Here is a 23063-nt window from a genome sequence, read left to right on the forward strand (position 1 = left end):
AGAAAAGTGTGAAAACCCAGCAGAGAGTTGAACCTTTGGGAAGGAAGACTGAAAGCTTGTTAGCTCCCTCAGATTTGACTGGAATTACTTAAATACTCTCATGTCTGTCTAGTGGAGGCCAATAGAGGGCGATGATGACCTTTACTTTCAACTTCAACACACTAAAACTGTATGTGATGAATCTGAATCTCTTGTAGACGGTCATTCAGCATTAGTATGAACTAATACAAAATATCAAAGATATGAAAATGTAATTGCTTTGAGTCTGTTTATTCTTTCTTACTGCCACTAGAAACATTGGCACACCAATTAGGAGCAAAACCAAAACCTCAGAAATGAAGATCACTGAGGAGCATCAGCAGAGTGAATGTAAAGATGTTAATTCTTCTAAGCCTTTGCTCTTTATCTCTGGTAAAACGTTTCCCAACAAAATGTTCTGTAGAAGAATTTGACAAAGACTTCCTGTTTTTGACTTCCTCTCTTCCTGTATTTGTCAGAATATCTCTCACATTTTCTGTTACAGTGTTAAGTTTAAGCAGGGACTAGTAGAGATGAGGATCTATACTGTAGAAGTTTAATTAAATAAACAAGACAATTCCAATGGTTCCGGTGTTAGACCAAATTCTGTGACTATAGTAGGTGCTGTTGTCACCCTAAGCCCTACCATCACAACAGTGCCTACTGGAATGGAGGGCCAAGGTTGAGCCGGTGGATATGAGGACTGAGGTGGAGCCAGAGGACTAGAGGAATAGAGTGATGCCACTGGACCGGAGGGCCAAAGTTGAGCCGGTCGATTTGAGGACTGAAATTAAGCCGGGGGCTTGAAAGACCAAGGTGGAGCTGGTGGGAGTGAGGAAGCAGGCAGAGCCAGAGGGATGGAGGATCCTGGTGGAGCAGAAGGAATGGAGAGCTCAGGCAAGCCACAGGCCAGAAGCCTGTGGTGGAGCCAGGGTAATGACAGACCAAGGCGGAGTCTTAAGGACAGGGGACCGCAGTGAAGATGGAGGGATGGAGGGGGTACAGCCAGGAAGCCAGACATAACCAGGGAACAAGTGAAGGAGGCAGAGCCTGGGAACTGGACGGGACCAGCAGAGGAGGCGGTGCTACGAGACTGGACTGCACCAGCAGAAGATGAAGGGCCAAGAAACCAGAGTTTACAACAAGCCGGGTGTGACCGGCGAGGAAGGAGAGAGCCCAGGGGTGGGAGTCCATTCTAGGGTATCCAGATCAATAAGTGCTTGCTCCGGGATTGACATGGCAGCAGGCTCTGGGGCGTACATGACCTATTAGTATTAGTAGTAAAAATATCAAACATAGAAATTTAATGCCAAAGACAAGGTGATAAAAAACATTCAGCTCATTTATATTCTGCTGTGGCTTGTCAAGCAGTGAGATGACTGAGAGCAGCATATTCACTGTAATCCTGATTATTCCTGAAACCGACACTGTCAGGACAGTCAGATTTCTTGTGGAAATTCACCACTGCGTAATTCAGATCCTCATCAGATGTGATGCAGCGCTGAGAGTCACCAGTGCCTTTCTCAACTGTAGCGTAAACACAGTTCGAAGAAACAGAGGGGCTTGTGGGTAATTGGGCAGTGGCATAAACAGTGTCAGAAGAATCAGAGGGGTTTGTGGGTAATTGTTTGTGAGTCTCTTTAATATCCTCATAATCACAACCAGTGTGAGAAACCTGAGGAGAGACAGATAAATTATTTATAGCTCTGAAGATTGTAAGGATGGAAGGCATTAGACATTTAATTAAACATTTTATACAGTAACTGGACTCACAACTTCATGTTTTCCTGGTCCAGTCTGAGACGACGAATCACCACCTGCCAAAAACAAGCGTCCTTTAATTAATGACATTATATCACATTTCATCAATTATGTGTTTTGTAAATGACAAATTCAAAAAATCTCAGTATAAATGGAGAGTTTCTATATCTAAAGTAGTTAGGAAGTTTTACCTTGAGACTGGTACTTCTTACAGAGAAACAGTAATAAGAGTCCAGCGATGATCAGAGAAAGAAGAACCAGAACCAGAGGAACGATCAGAGAAGAGCCTGAAAAAACTAGAGATAATAATAAGAGAATCTAAAGAAAGCTAAATATCAGATTGTATGTTTATATTTCAGCACAAGGGCACCTGTTGACATGTTAGGAGACACTGATGTGATGTTAGATGTAGAAGTTTTGAAAACAGAAGCCGATGATGATGGTGACGATGTCGTTTTTAGAACATCTGTATACAAAACAATAGGAAAATCGAAGGATTAATATATTTTTTTTCGAAAGATATATATATATATATTTTTTTTTTTGCACAAGACAGATCTTAACATCATGTCTTTTAATGGTTACTGATGTCATTTCTCTACCCATAATTCATGTTTTCTGATGCACAGACGCACAGAAAACAAAACCGCAAGCTGTTCATTTAAGTTTGAGGAACTTATTAATAAGCACATATGTTTTCTCATCGTGAATAAAACAAAACAGCACAATTTTATTAATTTTTTTTCTGTAAGCACCCTTAACTTCAGTTTTTATATATATATATATATATATATATCTTTTATTTTATTTTAAATGAAATTTTAAATTTTTTACAATATTTTACATTTTTTACTTTATTCCATGTATATGTGGGTGACTTCTAATCCCTACTGCTAGTGATTCCAATGCAATATCAAAAAGAAGAGAGGAAAGAGGATATCCTTGCCTAACTTCTCGATGCAACTCAAAAGGGTTAGATTTGTTAGAGTTCGTCAGAATGGAGGAACGAGGACATAAATATAGAATCTTTACCCACTTGATAAAACGACTCCCAGACCCAAATTGCACTTCAGTTTTAACTGTAGTGCGAGTGTGGTAAAGTGGACTAACAGAAATACTGAAATCTGCACTTGTATCCAAATTACAACACTAGTACTTAAGTAAATACTGTGGTAATACTGTCCAAACTACCACACTAATGATGCAACCCCAAATGACCACACAAACTTTCACTCGGATGTCCAGTTCCTGAGTTCACACACTGCTGTATCTCTTCAAGAATATGACATGTAGATACTTCAGTATCTTCATCAATGGTTGATCTACTACAGGGGTCTTCAATTCTTTTCCCCGAGATCTGTCTTCCAGCAAAGTTCAGCTTCAACCCTGATCAAACACAGCTGAACCAGCTAATGAAGATCTGCAGAAGCACAATCTTTACAGACACGTGTGTTTGATCAGGGTTGGATCTGAACTCTGCAGATCTCCAGGAACAGGATTGAGCACCCCTGATCTATATCTACAACACAATCTATAACAGGAAACAGGAAATGAGAATATGAATGTACCAGAACAGGACAAAAACATCTGAACATCAACTGATGTTTCAAATGAACTGATTACATTATACAAATAAAGAATGACATGACGAATAAAACTATCACAAACACGTGACCAGTGCATTTGCAGAACAGCACCATAGATCTACACACTTTTAACTGCAGAGACTGAATACTGACTGCAGATCAGTTTTGTAAGGACACTTCCTCTTTTGTAACTGTGGTTTGTGAATTCGTTTTATCAGACATCATGTTACTTCTACATTAAAATAATCCTGTGTGCAAACCTACAAGAACAGAATAAACCTGGTTCTTCATTCTATTTCCAAATTCAAGCAACATGATGCAAGACACACATCACTGAGAAAATCATCTGTACCTGTAACATTGATCAGGACTCGTGTGATGAAGATCTTGTGTCCTTGATCAGACTGAACTCCACACCAGTATTCTGAATCTTCTTCAGTCACATGACTGATGCTTCCCGTCAGGAGCTGCTGTTCTCTGTCATCATACAGCCGGATCTTTCCCTCATCCCTCCATCTTCTGCTCTCCTTCACAGACGTCTCTTTAGCACAGAGATCAGCTCCAGATCTCCAGCACAGAAACTTCACATCATGAATGTGGGATTGTGGGTATTTGCAGCTGATGTTCACAGATCCTCCTGCAGAAGCTGATAGACTGATGCTCTTCACACAACAATCCTCTGTTTAAGATCCAGATAAAGTGCAGCAATGTTACAATCACCAGATATATTCATGGATTCTGTCAAATAATGCATAAATGACTGAAAGCAGCTCACCCTTCTTAATGTCCAGATTAAACTCAGAGAAGAAACTGTAATCTTCAGAAACTTTGACTATAATCATATATTCTCCAGAGTCGGTCTCATTCAGATCTCTGATAAACAGAAGTAAGAGTCCTGCAGATCTGTCATCATGAACGGAGAATCGTCTGTCATGTTTCCATTCTGCTCTTCTGTTAGTGTTTATTACAGTAAAACACTGATCTGCAGTTTTACAGACGTCTATCACAGGATTCTCTTCTTGAATCTCATATTTGAAGTTTATAATGACGTTTCCTCCTGAATATCCTCTCACTGTCCTGATTTGTTGACCTGAAAAACACAAACCCAGATAATTTCTCATTTTGTTCTCAATATTAACACATTTTTGCTCACTTTGTGGCAACATTTATCATTGCAGGTCAAGATTATGAGTGTAAATCGTACATCGGGAGTTAAAAATTGCATCTTTTTATGAGTTTCACATGTGAACGTCTGTTATTACAGTCAGTGTTGAGTATCGTGATGTTGTGGAGATCATCATGAGTTTGAGGGTCTCAGTTACTCACCTGTTATAATAACCTTCAGATTCACTTCAGTGGAGGGATCTATTCCAACCCTTTCAGTTCCACAGTAGTACGTCCCAGAATCCCCTTTACTCAGATCTCTGATGGTCACAGTGAAGACTTCTGATCTTCTGTCATCATACAGAGAGAATCTTCCAGACTGAACCCATTTATCTTTCTCATTAGTCCTGATTCGATCTCTGCACTGTGACCACTGTCCTTTACAAAAATACTTTGCATTTTCTGTATATCCTTCATCATATCTGCATGTGATCGTGACTCCTCCTCCTGAATATCCTGTCACACTCATGGAGCTCACGACACCTACAACAAACCAGCATTAAAACACTTTAAAGGGGTGGTTGAATATGATTTCACTTTTCTAACTTTAGTTAGTGTGTAATGATGAACAACATCTGCAAAGTTACGACGCTCAAAGTTCAAAGCAAAGGGAGATATTTTATTTTAAAGAAATCACTTTTTAAGGACTACAACAAACGGCTGGTAGGAACTACACAACACAAAATTTACATAAACCCCGCCCTGGAAAATGATTTATAGATTATCAAGACAGAATATGCTAATCAATGACTAGAAGATAACTACACATCATCTACATAAATGCATCAACTAACCATTCAGAAACGTCCTGTTGCTTCTACATGTTGTCACTTCTTCTCGAATCTCTCCATCATTGTCTGACTCCGGTTTGAACATAAAAGGCTCAAAGTTTTTGAAATTTTCACTGCATTTCTGTGTGAGGTCACAAGCTCTAGAAGCTCCGCCCCCTGTGCCGGGAGCAGCAGCTCATTTGCATTTAAAGGAACAGACACAAAACGGTGTGTTTTTGCTCACCCTCAAAAAGTGACAATTTTAACATGCTATATAAAAATATAACATGGCTTGGTTGAATTCCAATGTAGAATGCTATTATTTCTTGATAACAGCCGCTGCGAAGTATAACAAACCGTTGCCATGAAAAACAGAGCGTTGCTATGGACGCGGCAGGATTCTAACCGTGGAGACGGAACGGACTATTTTCTTTAGCGGAAGCAATACAGTCATTTTTTAAATCAATAAACTCCTTTTTAAATCAATATTTTGTGTCAAATTATTGATTTATTTGGTAGGTAGCCATGTAATAAGCGGGATAATGTAGAGCGAGTTTCACTGTAACTGTTTCAAGTCCTGATCAGCCTGTCGGTGTTGTATTCGCTATAACAACCGCCTCACTCTACATTATCCCTTACATATCTGTGGGATATTTTGAGCTAAAACTTCACATACACACTCTGGGGACATCAGAGACTTATTTTACATCTTTCGAAAAGCGCATTATACAATCCCTTTAAAGGGACTATGTGTAGCTTTTTAGGTATTTTATTATCTAAAATCAATATTTTTATTCATAAATATGCCCTCAATGGTGTACAAATACCTATGCCAATGATCAGACTAATCCTCGTAAACGAAGAATTTATTATCTTTATATACATAGGACGGGTAGGTCCACGGAGGCTTCCATGTAGTTCCGCCATCTTGAAAAAATATAATAGCAGAGAGGGACAAAAAGTACTAGGCCAACGCGTTTCCACAACGCGTTTTCGTTCAGAACCAGCGCCACGTGACTGAAGCCAGCATAAGCGGAGGAGCAGAGCAGTGAGAGGCGCTTGTCACTGCCACGGCAAGTTTAAAAGGATGCACACTGCACGATTATTTATACACCGTTCATTCATACATATGCTGAGTCACAGGATAAGGAGTCCTTGTCGTCGAAAAAGTCCAAAATAGACCGTAAAAGGAAACGTGACCGGAGATTACAAAAACAAGGGTTAATGTCGGGACAGCTAATGCAGGAGAAAGCTTTCAAAAGAGACCCTGAAGTTTCCTGCTTTCTTCTCGACAGGTAAGTCAATGTTACGGTCTTAATTACAAGCTTTTTTTCATTGCTTGGTTGTGTACTTTATTATATAGACAGTCGAACATTTATAGTTAAAAGTTAAACAGGCTCTTTGATGAATAGCAGCTATTGAGTAAAGTAACGTTAGAGAAGGCTCTGATGATGATGATATCTAACAATGCACATACTTCAAAAAATATAACGAGTAAAGGCGGCATTACTACTAATTACCATAGTTAATGTTTTTGACAGTCAGTAGTTCATACTGTAACATTCTTTTTTTCGTTGTTTCAAGTTTCAGTTTGTTTTAAATAACAAACCTGTTCACCCGAAGAAAAACTCGAAGTGCTATTATAAGACATCCTGTCATAGCTTTTTGGTACATAACGGCTACCGTAGATGCAACGCGCATTTGAAAAAGTGAGGCGCTGGAGAGCATTATTCGTTTGAATGCAAAATACAATTTCACCACTAGATGGGAGAAATTCCTACACAATGTCCCTTTAATATACACACAAATGAAATTTCTTCAACAGTCAATAAAACAGCATGAACTGAAGTAAAAGACCAAATCTGTCTATCTTTAGTGATTTAGTGAGTGTCACACTCATGGAGACTGACACCTCACGACACCTACAACAAACCAGCATTAAACACACACTGAAGTTCATTTTAAAGTGTTTTTAAAGGAAATGTCACCATATTAGTTGAAGATTAAGACTTTTGGTCATTATTTAATCTGTGTTCTTCTGTGATGTGATTATTGGATCAGAACTTGAGTTCAGATTCTTACCAGGAATCATCAGCAGAGTGAAAGTCCAGATGATCTTCATTCTTCTCTCTTATTAAATGATCTTCTCTGTTGTTAGTAGATTCAGTTCCTCTGAAGCTCTCGATGTGTGTTCAGAAGAGTTTTGAGTGTTTCTTTCCTGGTTACATGTTTAACATGAAGAGCTGAACGTGACAGAGACGCCCACTTCCCCTGAGAGAGAGAGAGAGACGGTCTCCTATAAATGCATGTTTCTGATTGATTAATTATTATACTGTATATCGCATTAATACCAATTACACTTTAAGATTGGACTTTTAATAATCATCCAAACATCATTAATGTGGACAAAAATGTAAGACTCAACAAACTTCTTCTATGTCTTTAAGTTAATTATAGTATCATCAAATATGATTTAAATGAATTCACATTCATAAAACTCACGGTCTGTTGAGTTTTCCAGCGTATCTTTGTTTGAATGACTCTTTTAGCGTCTCCTTCAGTGAATCTGATCTCCACATATGAAACACATCAGATAAAACCTGCTGGAAACCACAAACCATGAAAGAGTGACACTCGTTTCACTGAATCTGAAGTGGCATCAAATTTGAAATGAGCTCATTTAGTGGATAAAAGTGTAACATTTCTCCATTTAAACATTTGTTATGTTATCTATGTTCTATTGTGAATAAAATATTGGCTCATGTGATTTCAAAGCCTTTTAGTTTTCATTTTCTTCAAAAAAAAAAAAAAAAAGTCCCAACTTTTCTGGGTTCGGCTTGTACATGAACTCTCAGTCAACCAGCAGATTCAATGCAAACAATTAAAATAAAACAATTCAAAGTAAAAGGTTTACATAAAGTCACGTGAAAATGTTAAAAAATGTAAGATATACATACAACCACTATAATTGATACATCAGGAAGTTTACATGTTGAGGTACAGAGGCTCAAACGCTTTCTAATCTGAACATCTGCAGTGTTTCTTCTCTGTTTCTCATTCACAATAGAACATAGATAACATAACAAATGGAGAAATGGAGAAATTTTACAATTGTATGCACAAAATGAGCTCATTTCAAATTTGATGCCTGCTACAGGACTTTTTTTTACCTGTGTGTTATAAGAAGGCAAACGTTTTCTAATCTGAACATCTGCAGTGTTTCTTCTCTGTCTCTCCTCAGATCATCAGAGGATCATCAGCTGAAGTCTGAGTCTGATTGATGCTTCACTTTAACAGGCAGTTCTGGATTCAGCACCACGGACAGCAGCTGTCAATCAAACTTCAGCATCACTGATGACAGATTAACTACACACACTGGACAAAGAGTGAATGCTGAGAAATGTTTTCATCTACATCTCTGACTTTAATCATAAAAACATCAGCACGAGCGATGAGTCCATGTAATTATAAAGTCGCCCATTATTAGAAAACCCTCATTCCTCCAGATTCACTCTTTCGTGTTAAACACACAGGAGGCACATAAATCAGTGTCATTTATAATGAATTAAAATCATATTAATTAGAGCCGACCCACCCTGTCAGCTATCATAACACCACACAACACTCATTTCAATAAAACCAAGACATTTAACAGCCAATTACATTTGCCACTAGATGGAGCCGAAGGTTTAAATGACTCATCTGATGAACAGGACGAACAGGAAATTACAAACACAAACTCTAAAGAGAGTCAAAGAGACTTTATTAATTTGTATAACTATAACTGACAGACTTTTAACATTTGAACATCAAGACATTTTATAACACACACTGATCTTGTGCTTCCCTTTGATACTGTCAAATCCAAAGTCATTCCACATTCAACAGAACTATTTGTGATATCTATATTTCAAACAACCTGAATAACATTTTTTTTTTTGATAATATTATTCACAGCATCTCTTTAAGGAGTGGAAAGTGTGTCCATCGTTTCTACAGAAACCATTTCCTGTTTTTATGACATACACAAGAGCCTGAAGCGCATCTCGGTTCGAGTAAAAGAATATAAAGAGCAAGAGCCAAAGAAAACCACAAGCTGAAAACCACAAGAGAAACCGTTTCTCTTCAGCTCACTGACCACATATATCCTGCAAAACCTTACAAACACATTTCAGCACAGCAAACCAACTCACACTCCCTCTAGATCATGTAGAATATAGTTTAAACTATTAGATAATAGTCATTTTGAAGTTTAAGAGTAATGTGTTGAACTCAATATATATATGCATAAAGTATTTTTATGATTTAAAATTATGATTCACCGTGAACGTGGTTTCCACTCTTTCAACAATTATAGGATGTTTACAGATATTCTGTCATTGATTTGTGGCTCATTGTATTTATTTAATTTGATCAGTTTTTAAAAGTAATTTTTTTAAACCACAAATGGATCATTTGTAAACCATAAACATTTTTCAGCCTTTTCCTCATAAACACAGTAAATGTTGAAGGTGAATTACTGAACGATCAGCTCTTTATTGTCTTCTGTTCATCTTCTGTCTCTCTCTGTTCAGTCTCATGTGTCTCTCTGTGGGTTTCCTGAATACGTCAGTTTGTTCGTAGAAAATAACTAAAATTAGAGCTAGTTGAACCTTCACCTGTTCTCTGTGGCTTTGAGATGGACGGAAAATGTCCTGTTTATCACACAAACACAAACACCACAGAGTTCATGAAACAGCTCATGATAAAACGACATTCAAAGCATTTTTCTTTTATTTTGAAACACTTTTAATAATAAAAAAAACTGATAATAATAATAATAATGGTTAAAATCAAGGCCTTGTCAAACAAACTGTTAGTCTATAAATCGCACATCCACAGATGTAAAGCCATCAAAGGGGATTGTGGGAAGGTGAGTAGAGGAATAAAGTGGATCTACTCATGAATCTGCTCAAGAATATGCGATCTGAGAATAAAAAGAGAAAAACATGATGTGCAGAATGAAACTTACAAATGAAACACAGAAGAACTTCAGTGAATGAAGACCCAGACTCACGGTTTCACTGTGTCTCTTCCGATGATGAGATCATCCTTAAGATCTCAACACAACATCAGCGATGAACAACAATGAGATGCATCTGACAAAACATTTTAAAATGTCCTAATTTGTTAAAAAGACTTGTGCGTGTGTGTGTGTGTGTGTGTGTGTGTGTGTGTGTGAAGGACAGCATCACCTCATCTTAATAAACACTCAGTCAAAGTGAATCCTCCAATCAGCAGCAGAGTCAAACACAAAGAAACAATGTTGTTCAAAGAGAAATCTGAAAACACACAAACACATTACGGAGAAACGGGGACGTAATCACATGTATGAAAAAAAAAAAATATATATATATATATAGATAGATAGATAGATAGATAGATAGATAGATAGATAGATAGATAAAAAATAGAAAAAATTATATATCGATATCTGCAGTCTTTAGCGTCTGTCACTTGTGCGCCTCTTGAGGTCAGGGGAGTGAGGTTTACACGCATGGCTTTTACTTTACTACACTGTAAAAAATAAAATCGTAAAAAAATGGTCAATGACTGTCAGCTGCGGCTGCCAAACAAAAACCATAAAAATAAAGTAAAATATCCTAATTTAAATGAAGTGCAAAAAACTTTTACAGAAATTTTCCTTAAATGTTTTACAGAAAAACACTGTTATTTTACAGCTATTTCCTGAATTATTATGATCAAACACCTTCATTGTAAAAAAAATGCCATAAAATAACAGTCAAATGACTGTCAGCAACGGCTGCAATACAAAAACCGTAAACTTAATGTAAAATATCCTAATTTAAATAAGTGCTAAATACTTTTACAGAAATCTTCATTAATCTTTTTTTAACAGAAACACACAGTTAAAACACAGTTATTTCACATTTATTTTCTGATTTTTTGACTGAAAAACACGCAGTTAATTATATGCATGATTTGCTGTGTCTATACGTCACTACATCAGCAACTCCACAGTTACTGTCTGTTAAATAAAGCAACATGCAGCATTTCATCTGTGTTTCTCTGCTCATCCTGGACTGAAGCTCAGGCTCTACTCTTCAACATATCATCAGTGTTTCTCTGCTCATCCTGGACTGAAGCTCAGGCTCTACTCTTCATCATATCATCAGTGTTTCTCTGCTCATCCTGGACTGAAGCTCAGGCTCTACTCTTCATCATAACATCTGTGTTTCTCTGCTCATCCTGGACTGAAGCTCAGGCTCTACTCTTCATCATATCATCAGTGTTTCTCTGCTCATCCTGGACTGAAGCTCAGGCTCTACTCTTCATCATATCATCAGTGTTTCTCTGCTCATCCTGGACTGAAGCTCAGGCTCTACTCTTCAACATAACATCTGTGTTTCTCTGCTCATCCTGAACTGAAGCTCAGGCTCTACTCTTCATCATATCATCAGTGCTTCTCTGCTCATCCTGGACTGAAGCTCAGGCTCTACTCTTCATCATATCATCTGTGTTTCTCTGCTCATCCTGGACTGAAGCTCAGGCTCTACTCTTCATCATATCATCTGTGTTTCTCTGCTCATCCTGGACTGAAGCTCAGGCTCTACTCTTCATCATATCATCTGTGTTTCTCTGCTCATCCTGGACTGAAGCTCAGGCTCTACTCTTCATCATATCATCAGTGTTTCTCTGCTCATCCTGGACTGAAGCTCAGGCTCTACTCTTCATCATAACATCTGTGTTTCTCTGCTCATCCTGGACTGAAGCTCAGGCTCTACTCTTCATCATATCATCAGTGTTTCTCTGCTCATCCTGGACTGAAGCTCAGGCTCTACTCTTCATCATATCATCTGTGTTTCTCTGCTCATCCTGAACTGAAGCTCAGGCTCTACTCTTCAACATAACATCTGTGTTTCTCTGCTCATCCTGGACTGAAGCTCAGGCTCTACTCTTCATCATATCATCTGTGTTTCTCTGCTCATCCTGGACTGAAGCTCAGGCTCTACTCTTCATCATATCATCAGTGTTTCTCTGCTCATCCTGGACTGAAGCTCAGGCTCTACTCTTCATCATATCATCTGTGTTTCTCTGCTCATCCTGGACTGAAGCTCAGGCTCTACTCTTCATCATAACATCTGTGTTTCTCTGCTCATCCTGGACTGAAGCTCAGGCTCTACTCTTCAACATAACATCTGTGTTTCTCTGCTCATCCTGGACTGAAGCTCAGGCTCTACTCTTCAACATAACATCTGTGTTTCTCTGCTCATCCTGGACTGAAGCTCAGGCTCTACTCTTCAACATAACATCTGTGTTTCTCTGCTCATCCTGGACTGAAGCTCAGGCTCTACTCTTCAACATAACATCTGTGTTTCTCTGCTCATCCTGAACTGAAGCTCAGGCTCTACTCTTCTTCATATCATCTGTGTTTCTCTGCTCATCCTGGACTGAAGCTCAGGCTCTACTCTTCAACATATCATCTGTGTTTCTCTGCTCATCCTGAACTGAAGCTCAGGCTCTACTCTTCAACATAACATCTGTGTTTCTCTGCTCATCCTGGACTGAAGCTCAGGCTCTACTCTTCAACACAATGGTGGCACACAAAACACACCATACAGAAACACTTCAAACCCCAACAGAACATTAAACACTAACAGATCTCTCAGGATCTCAGCATCTTCACTTATTACAATCCAGACTTTATTTATTTCATACTAACATTCTTATTGAGAATTAACAGAGGTTTAGAAGTTGAAGTTTTATTGAAAAGAATAAAGTTTGATGTCACCATGATGGAGATCAGTGTTTGCTTTAGTTGGGCTCTTGACCTTTTAGTGTTTAACTTTAATGGTTTTCTGGCTGCATTAACTGTGTCTCTGATGCAAATTTGTAATTGTAGGAATCCAAGAGAAACTCAGATCAGATAATGTTGGTCACTTTTTAGTGATAATAGTCATCATGTAGTGTCCTGCTTTATTAATACCACTTGAAGTGAAATATCTGATTTTAAATCGTTAAATATTAGTTGTTCGTTTTGCATGACAAAACTGCTAAACCTGCAGTGCTGTGATACTCAGATTTTATGAAGTCATTATACAGAAAATGTTTTGACAGGATCATATAGACTCACTCAGACAACAAGAATCAGCGTATGAATCTCAACAATGGTGACAATGAAAAAAAAATCTGAATTACTATAAAGTCACAAAAAGGCTTTGTTGGTTGTCACCATTGTTGAGATTCATATGTTGATTCTTGATGTCTCTATACTACTAAAAAAATGAACCAGCTCAAAACTTTTTCTGTGCAATATATATCTTTTTTTTTCAGAGTGTTATAATACTGATGCCACAATATTTCAAGGGTTAGGGACCGTTCGGTATTTATGGAAGGAGCCACCGGAGGAAAATAGGGAAGGGTCATGTCTTTTTATTCTGTGTTGAGGGGAGGGTCATTCAACTTTTTTTAGTCTAGGGGGAGGGTCACCCAACTTTTATATACATGAAAACAGCAACATTTCAAAGTGGCTTGTTTGGTGATATTTTTTTTCCATTTAGCTCCATGTTGATCTCGCGTTATCAGCCCCCCTTCGATATCAGATGGGTCTGACCCAACAAAAATCCAGTTTGGCGCTGTTTGACAGTGCGCGCGCACTTCAGTTCGCGCTTAGAAAAAGTGCATCATGTCAGAACAGAATGCCAATGAAATGTTTACCCGGCAAAGCTTTAAAGCACGAGCAAATAATGAACTTTTGTGATTGCGAATAAGTGCACAGTGTCCTGTGAGTGTAACTCTACCGCTGCATTAACATGTGATGTGAACGTACGTCGAGTTTTACAGTATTGGGACTGAGGCGCCAGAACTGCAGCTGATAGAATGTGCGCTGATAGCGCGATACTACCATATTTTAGTTTCCATTCTTATTTTGTTTCCACGATGTGTAAGATGTAGGGCTACCACATCTTTAAATTACTATTAGTATTATTTAAGTTAACATAATAAAATACGTAGACCTACACCACAAAAACTAGTTGAGGATAAATTCGTTAAAATTGGGCGATTCCAGTGTTATAGACGTAACATTTGCAGTCAAAACTTGAAATATAAATTCTCAGAAAATGCATTTAATACCAATATTTTGGAGTCAAGACATTAGAAAAATAAAGGAGTCAAGACATTAGAAAAATATCAGTCTACACATTAAATTTTATATTTAATATGAGGGAAATACACATGTGACGTGACACAAAAAAATCTTTAACTTTTAGGTGGCAAAATATGTTTTAGTAATTCTTCTATAAATTACACTGTGCAAACCAAAAGATATATACCCACTGGATGAATAAAGATCGGCCTCCACAGAACATAAAATATTATTTTTATTTTATTTTTCGTGTTACGGACATGACTGCTCTGAAAGCGACTTTAAAAATTTCACAGAGACCTCAAACAGAAAGCACAAAGCCTTTCTTTAAAGTGAATTTCGGTTTTTTATTAATTGTATCTTAATTTTAATCAATGTTTCATCTGGATTTAATAAATAAGAAGAAAAATATAGTAGAAAATAGATAATCACAGAGGCGCGGGCGAGTGAACTGGACTCTTGTCTCATAAATGAACCGAAACTCAGCGTAGGGTAGCCTATGCTACTTGCCTCACAGACCTGAGAAATATATAGAAAGCTTGAAATGTCTACTTTTAAACAGAACAATTCAAAATGAAGGAAAACAGACTGCTTTCTGCTTATGAAATGTGCATTTCTCTCTGGCGCGTTCTGAGAAGATCGCGACGCATCGTCAACTTCATCTTTGCAGTCGACACAGAAAACACTTGTTTATTAATAAACAATTAAAATGTTTCCTTGCTATATTTGACATATTAATAATCATTACTTTTGCTGGTTCTTTGTGACAGCTTTTAGATGCTTTATTGGCAGCCCCACCCACATGTTGAACGAGTCACACCGCATCAGCACCGAAAACATGATTTTTTTCAAATCTCAAATCAAAAATCGTGATACGAACCGAATCGTAGGTTTGGTCTATCGTTACAGCCCTAGTAAGATGAGAAAGCAAGAGTTTATGGTTTAAAAAAAAAAAAAAAAAAGGCTATCTGAACATCTTTGCCAAGCGCAAACCAGTACAGAAGTAGGCTAATCAATAAATTATCGGGGAGGGTCATGCCTTTTTTCACAATCATTTTGGAGGGTCATAGAAAAATTTATTGCTGGCGAAGGGAGGGTCATGTCTTTTTTGACGACAGATCTCAAAACTCCTCCGGTGGCCCCTTAAATAAAAAACGACCAGTCCCTTATGTGAAAAATTACGATATTAATTATAGACTTTGTATAAAGCTAAATTCTATCTACATATTATGTAATCTAAGCTAATATATTCAGAGATTTGACTGACACATCAGTGAATCAGATCATCATATGATGACTTTAACATCATCAGTGAATGACCAAGATCATCTGATATTTTTTCCTGCATTTTTTGTTATAACAAACGTGTATCAAATACACAGTTAAAGCAGCCAGAGAAAAACAAAAGTTAATAACTAAAGGGTCATGAGCCCAACTAAAGCAGACACTGATCTCAATCATGGTGACATCAAATTTATTTTAAAGTTTTTTACACTTTATTTAAATGAGCATATTTTACTTTAATTTTATGGTTTTTGTTGCAGCTGCCAGTCATTTGACCCTTTTTTTACGATTTTTTAACAATGAAGGTATTTGATCATAATAATGCAGGAAATACCTGTGAAATAACTGTGTTTTTTCGGTTTTTTTTTAATTAGCATATTTTACTTAAATTTTATGGTTTTTGTTTGGCAGCCGCAGCTGACAGTCATTTGACCCTTTTTTAATGATTTTTTTTTACAATGAAGGTATATGATCGTGATTATTCAGGAAATACCTGTAAAATAACAGTGTTTTTCAGTTTATTTAATTTAGGATGTTTTACAGTTTTTTTGGGGAGCTGACAGTCATTTGACCATTTTATCATTTAACTGTTTTGTTTTGTTTCTGTTAAATTACAGATTATTTTTATGTAATTTAAGAAAACAGAAAAAATACTGTATGAAAAATACAATCAATTTTCTGTATAAAAAATGTGAATTACTATAATTTGTCATTAATGTCACAATACCTAAAATAACAGCTGAATTTTTATTTTACAGATATTATTTGTAATTTTACAGTGTTTTGAGTACAATTTAAAATTAAAGAAAATTATTGTGTTCAGCAATTTGTACATAGTATCGTCATCATATCAGTGTAGATGTAGATGGACCAAAATAAAAACATCAAAATAAGTATTAAATAAGTATTGTGATACTTGGTGCCACAGTGACAATCTTGTCCCAAAAAGTATTGCTATACCACGATATTTAATATGTTGTCCCACGGCGAGTAATTTTTCCCTATTGCACCAACACAAAATTTGAGGGTTCCCCCACCTGCCACATCCCACTTTAACCACTTACTACAACAAACGTCTAGTAGGAACTACACAACACAAAATTTACATAAACCCCGCCCTGGAACATGATTTATAGATTATCAAGACAGAATATGCTAATTAATGACTAGACGATAACTACACATAAGCTACATAAATTCATCAAGTAACCATTCAGAAATGTCCTGTTGCTTCTAAATGTTGTCACTTCTTCTTGAGTCTCTCCATCATTGTCTGACTCCGGTTTGAACATAAAAGGCTAAAAGTTTTTGACATTCCCAGTGCATGTGTGTGTGAGGTAAAAGGACACGAGCTCTAGAAGCTCCGCCCCCTGTGCCGGGAGCAGCAGCTCATTTGCATTTAAAGAAACAGACACAAAACGGTGCGTTTTTGCTCACCCACAAAAAGTGACAATATTAACATGCTATATAAAAATATATGTGGGATATTTTGAGCTAAGACTTCACATACACACTCTGGGGACATCAGAGATTTATTTTACATCTTTCGAAAAGCACATTATACCACCCCTTTAATATACACACAAATGAAATGTCTTCAACTGTCAATAAAACAGCATGAACTGAAGTAAAAGACTGAAAAGACCAAATCTGTGCTAACTTTAGTGATTTAGTGAGTCTCACCTACAACAAACCAGTATTATATACACACTGAAGTTAATTTTAAAGTGTTTTTAAAGGAAATGTCACCAATTAGTTGAAGATTAAGACTTTTGGTCATTATTATCTGTGTTCTTCTGTGATGTGATTATTGGATCAGACTTGAGTTCAGATTCTTACCAGGAATCATCAGCAGAGTGAAAGTCCAGATGATCTTCATTCTTCTCTCTTATTAAATGATCTTCTCTGTGTTAGTAGATTCAGTTCTTCTGAAGCTCTCGATGTGTGTTCAGAAGAGTTTTGAGTGTTTCTTTCCTGGTTACATGTTTAACATGAAGAGCTGAACGTGTCAGAGACGCCCACTTCCTCTGAGAGAGAGAGAGAGAGAGAGAGAAGAGAGAGAGAGAGAGAGAGAGAGAGAGAGAGAGAGAGAGAGAGAGAAGAGAGAGACAGAGAGAGAGAGAGAGAGAGAGAGAGAGAAAGAGAGGGAGAGAGGAGAGAGAGAGAGAGTGTGAGAGAGAGGTGAGAGAGAGCGAGAGAGAGAAGAGAGAGAGAGGTGAGAGAGAGAGAGAGAGAGGTGAGAGAGAGTGAGAGAGAGAGATGAGAGAGAGAGAGAGAGAGAGAGAGAGGGGGGGGCAGAGAGAGAGAGAGAGAGAGAGAGAGAGAGAGAGAGAGAGAGAGAGGAGAGAGAGAGAGAGAGGGAGGTTAATAAAGCAGAAGTGAAAGTAAGACACTGATGGACACACACACAAACAGCAGCGGTTCACACGGTCTCCTATAAATGCATGTTTCTGATTGATTAATTATTATACTGTATATTACCAGTGAGAATAACAATTACACTTTAAGATTGACTTTTAATAATCATCCAAACATCATTAATGTGGACAAAAATGTAGACTCAACACACCTCATTTATGTCTTTAAGTTAAATATAATATCATCAAAAATGATTTAAATGAATTCACATTCTTAAAACTCACTGTCTGTTGAGTTTTCCAGCGTATCTTTGTTTGAATGACTCTTTTAGCGTCTCCTTCAGTGAATCTGATCTCCACATATGAAACACATCAGATAAAACCTGCTGGAAACCACAAACCATGAAAGAGTGACACTCTTTCACTGAATCTGAAGTGGCATCAAATTTGAAATGAGCTCATTTAGTGGATAAAAGTGTAACATTTCTCATTTAAACATTTGTTATGTTATCTATGTTCTATTGTGAATAAAATATTGCTCATGTGATTTCAAAGCCTTTTAGTTTCATTTTCTGGAATTCGGGTTGTACATGAACTCTCAGTCAACCAGCAGATTCAATGCAAACAATTAAAATGAAACAATTCAAAGTAAAAGGTTTACATAAAGGTCACGTGAAAATGTACAAAATGTAAGATACCTCATACAACCACCATAACTGATACATCAGGAAGTTTACATGTTGAGGTACCGAGGCCTCAGACCCGTGTGTTATAAGAAGGCAAACGCTTTCTAATCTGAACATCTGCAGTGTTTCTTCTCTGTCTCTCCTCAGATCATCAGAGGATCATCAGCTGAAGTCTGAGTCTGATTGATGCTTCACTTTAACAGGCAGTTCTGGATTCAGCACCACGGACAGCAGCTGTCAATCAAACTTCAGCATCACTGATGACAGATTAACTACACACACTGGACAAAGAGTGAATGCCTGAGAAATGTTTTTATCTGGCATCTCTGACTTTAATCATAAAAACATCAGCATGAGCGAAGAGTCCATGTAATTATAAAGTCGCCCATTATTAGAAAACCCTCATTCCTCCAGATTCACTCTTTCGTGTTAAACACACAGGAGGCACATAAATCAATGACATTTATAATGAATTAAAGTCATATTAATTAGAGCCGACCCACCCTGTCAGCTATCATAACACCACACAACACTCATTTCAATAAAACCAAGACATTTAACAGCCAATTACATTACCTCCGTGAAGTTGGCACCCCATAAAACTAAATAATCTCCAAAACTATGGCATTCGCTTGTGCTGATTTGTGCCGTAGAAAGAACCATCATAAATTATTCTAAATAAAAATAAAAATATTTTTGGATTAGTGACGTCACCATACTCTCCATCCATCTCTTCTACAAACCTGTCTGGTTCGCTTGTGCTCGCACAGGGCCGCTGATGTCATTGTTCTTTTCTTTAGATATGCTGTTTTAGTTTAGATTTGTGCTAGATATTGACATTTGGACTTTATATAATCACCAATGCATAATGATATGTAATGTACTGTCACTACTCTGGCTGTAGACTACGCGTGACTGATGCTTTCATTCTGTATTAAAATAAAATAAAATAACCAATATTTATTTATTTAATACAATTTTTTTTATTGTGTTGTGCCTTAAGTTTTCTGAGTACTTGTAACAGCTTACAGACATTTAAAGTCTTTCTTTAGTCTTTTCATTTTATGGGGTGCCAACTTCACAGAGGTCATTACATTTGCCACTAGATGGAGCCGAAGGTTTAATGACTCGTCTGATGAACAGGACGAACAGGACATTACAAACACAAACTCTAGAGATTCAAAGAGACTTTATTCATTTAATAACTAGATTAATAAAAGACTAATCCAATAACAAAGCTAATAAAAAAATTATAAAAAACAACTCTTTACCAGAGAATAAATCCAGCAGGGAACAATTACATTTGAACATCAAGACATTTTATAACACACACTGATCTTGTGCTTCCCTTTGATACTGTCAAATCCAAAGTCATTCCACATTCAACAGAACTATTTGTGATATCTATATTTCAAACAACCTGAATAACATTTTTTCTTTTGATAATATTATTCACAGCATCTCTTTAAGGAGTGGAAAGTGTGTCCATCGTTTCTACAGAAACCATTTCCTGTTTTTATGACATACACAAGAGCCTGAAGCGCATCTCGGTTCGAGTAAAAGAATATAAAGAGCAAGAGCCAAAGAAAACCACAAGCTGAAAACCACAAGAGAAACCGTTTCTCTTCAGCTCACTGACCACATATATCCTGCAAAACCTTACAAACACATTTCAGCACAGCAAACCAACTCACACTCCCTCTAGATCATGTAGAGTCTACTTTAATCTATTAGATAATAGTCATTTTGAAGTTTAAGAGTAATGTGTTGAACTCAATATATATATGCATAAAGTATTTTTTATGATTTAAAATTATGATTCACCGTGAACGTGGTTTCCACTCTTTCAACAATTATAGGATGTTTACAGATATTCTGTCATTGATTTGTGGCTCATTGTATTTATTTAATTTGATCAGTTTTTAAAAGTACAATTTTTAAACCACACATGGATCATTTGTAAACCATAAACGTTTTTCAGCCTTTTCCTCATTAAACACAGTAAATGTTGAAGGTGAATGGGTCCGTGTACTTTTTGATCATTTCATTTGCTGTTTGGAATGGAAAACAAGCTTGTTTATTTTAAAAAACGAAAAATGAGGTTTTGGCTTGATTTTTCATTTTTCGTTTGTGGTTTACAAATCGGTTTTTGGGTTTGATATTTAATTTGCACACGTGGGCGGTGCTGAAACGGCCCTTTCATCTGATTGGTCAAACCGCTCCGCCTTCAGTATGAGCTTTTCTTTCTGTCAGGCAGAATAAGAGTCAGTACGAGTGCGGCACTGACAAGTGCACTTTAATAAAATAATGTCTGAAACCATCACTCACTGTTAACTACACACAATATTTGAAGCAGAAATATGTTGCTGGTCACGTAATTCGTGCTGCCCATTAATGTGAGCCACAGTATATGACAGATTATTTTAGCATGATGTATTTCCCATTGATAAATACAGTGCATATAGTTCCGTCTCTTTGGATAAAAGGGAAGTGGAAATAAAAAGCAATAATAGGCTGAACTGTACCATGATAATATGTCCGTAACATGTCCGTAGATGACCTACCCATAACTGTTACATTAAAGTTAGCTAAGGGGATAACACAGTTTGTACAGTATAAAAATAATGTCTAATGTTCCCATAAAACATGAAAACCCAACAACCCAATGGGAATATATTATTGTTGTGTAAAACATCCCATAATCTGTGATTAAACAATTCCAATACGAATAGCACCGGGAGGCATCTGGATCAATCCGCATTTTTAAGCCAGCTAATTTTAAGCGGGTAAAAAGGATAACTATAATGTATGGCGGAATAGCACTTGGGAGCACTTGATGATATTACTGCGCCGAGTCGAAGTGCTCCCGAGTGCTATTCCGCCATACATTATAGTTATCCTTTTTACCCACTTAGAAAAGCACCACATTTTATTTTGTGTCACCATACTTGGTCGTGTAACTACTCGTGTAACTGTATTTAAATAGGGAAAACGTGGAGGTGTTTGGTCGCTTCTAACTTCATCTCTGTTTGGTCCCTAATGAATGAACTGGGCTAAGCTAAGTGCTATCAAAGTGTCACCGCGCGCCAGAGCGATTGAGTGCATGCACTGAGACGAGAGAGGTATGTATCAACTCGTCTTAGTTAAGGGAATAACATAGTTTAATATGAAAAAAACGCTGAAGTGTTCCTTTAAAGACAGACAGACAGACAGACAGACAGACAGATAGATAGATAGATAGATAGATAGATAGATAGATAGATAGATAGATAGATAGATAGATAGATAGATAGATGTGTTAGGCCTATATACATTTAGAAACATAACAAGCATTACAAACTACAATAGCCTAAACAGAAGAACTGGAACCTTTGTAAGATATGCGCTCGTCTTCACAAAAACTACATGCAGGGTTTTTAAACATCTCGTGAGGAGAAAATATAGTTTATTCCGGGCAGTGTGGCAAGCCATGGCAAAAAGCAGGATAACTTGTAGGCTATAGCCTACTTGAAAGGAAAACAAATTTGCAGAGTAAAAACATAGTTTGTGTTGTTGAATCAAATTTTTCTCAGCAAGTCTCAGCAGCACAAATTACGTGAGCATCAACATATTTCTACTTCAAATATTGTGTGTAGTTAACAGTGAGTGATGGTTTCAGACATTATTTTATTAAAGTGCATTTGTCAGTGCCTCTTACTGACTCTTATTCTGCCTGACAGAAAGAAAAGCTCATACTGAAGGCGGAGCGGTTTGACCAATCAGATGAAAGGGGTGTTTCAGCGCCACCCACGTGTGCAAATGAAATATGGAACCCATAAACCAATTTGTAAACCACAAATGAAAAATGAAAAATCGAGCCAAAACCTCATTTTTCGTTTTTTAATCTAAACTAAAAAACGAATAAACGAGCTTGTTTTCATTTCTCGTTATTCCATTCCAAACAGGAAATGAAATGATCAAAATGTACACAGACCGTGAATTACTGTCAGCTCTTTATTGTCTTCTGTTCATCTTCTGTCTCTCTGTTCAGTCTCATGTGTCTCTCTGTGGGTTTCCTGAGTAAGTGTGTTTGTTCATAGAAAATAACTAAAATTAGAGCTAGTTGAACCTGTTCTCTGTGGCTTTGAGATGGACGGAAAATGGCCTGTTCATCACACAAACACAAACACCACAGAGTTCATGAAACAGCTCATGACAAAAAGATATTCAAAGCCTTTTTCTAACATTTCAAAACACACACACACAAAAAAAACGATAATACTAATAATAATGGTTAAAATCAAGGCCTT

The 23063-nt window shown here is 37.0% G+C and overlaps 1 protein-coding gene and 1 long non-coding RNA gene across 2 annotated transcripts in view; both read right to left on the minus strand.

Annotated features, from left to right (window-relative positions):
- The window catches only part of LOC309493631 (uncharacterized protein), an 82594-nt gene extending 75158 nt beyond the window's left edge, over positions 1-7436 (minus strand). Inside the window, exons 1-4 of the mRNA XM_082162776.1 lie at positions 7382-7436; positions 4692-5012; positions 4141-4455; positions 3718-4044 (exon numbers count right to left, since the gene is read on the minus strand). Of these exons, the coding sequence (XP_082018902.1) occupies positions 3718-4044; positions 4141-4455; positions 4692-5012; positions 7382-7421 (1003 nt within the window). The 5' untranslated portion in view covers positions 7422-7436. The remainder of the gene's footprint in view (positions 1-3717; positions 4045-4140; positions 4456-4691; positions 5013-7381) is intronic.
- A 1609-nt stretch (positions 7437-9045) lies between these two features.
- Positions 9046-11761, minus strand: LOC309493932. The gene is made up of 2 exons (XR_014204108.1): positions 10356-11761; positions 9046-10265 (listed from the first exon to the last, which is right to left on the minus strand). It is a non-coding gene; the product is annotated as an uncharacterized lncRNA (long non-coding RNA).
- Between the last annotated feature and the right edge of the window lie 11302 nt (positions 11762-23063).

This window comes from Leuciscus leuciscus (assembly GCF_965113295.1).
Source record: "Leuciscus leuciscus genome assembly, chromosome: 3".
NCBI classification, from domain to species: Eukaryota; Metazoa; Chordata; class Actinopteri; order Cypriniformes; family Leuciscidae; genus Leuciscus; species Leuciscus leuciscus.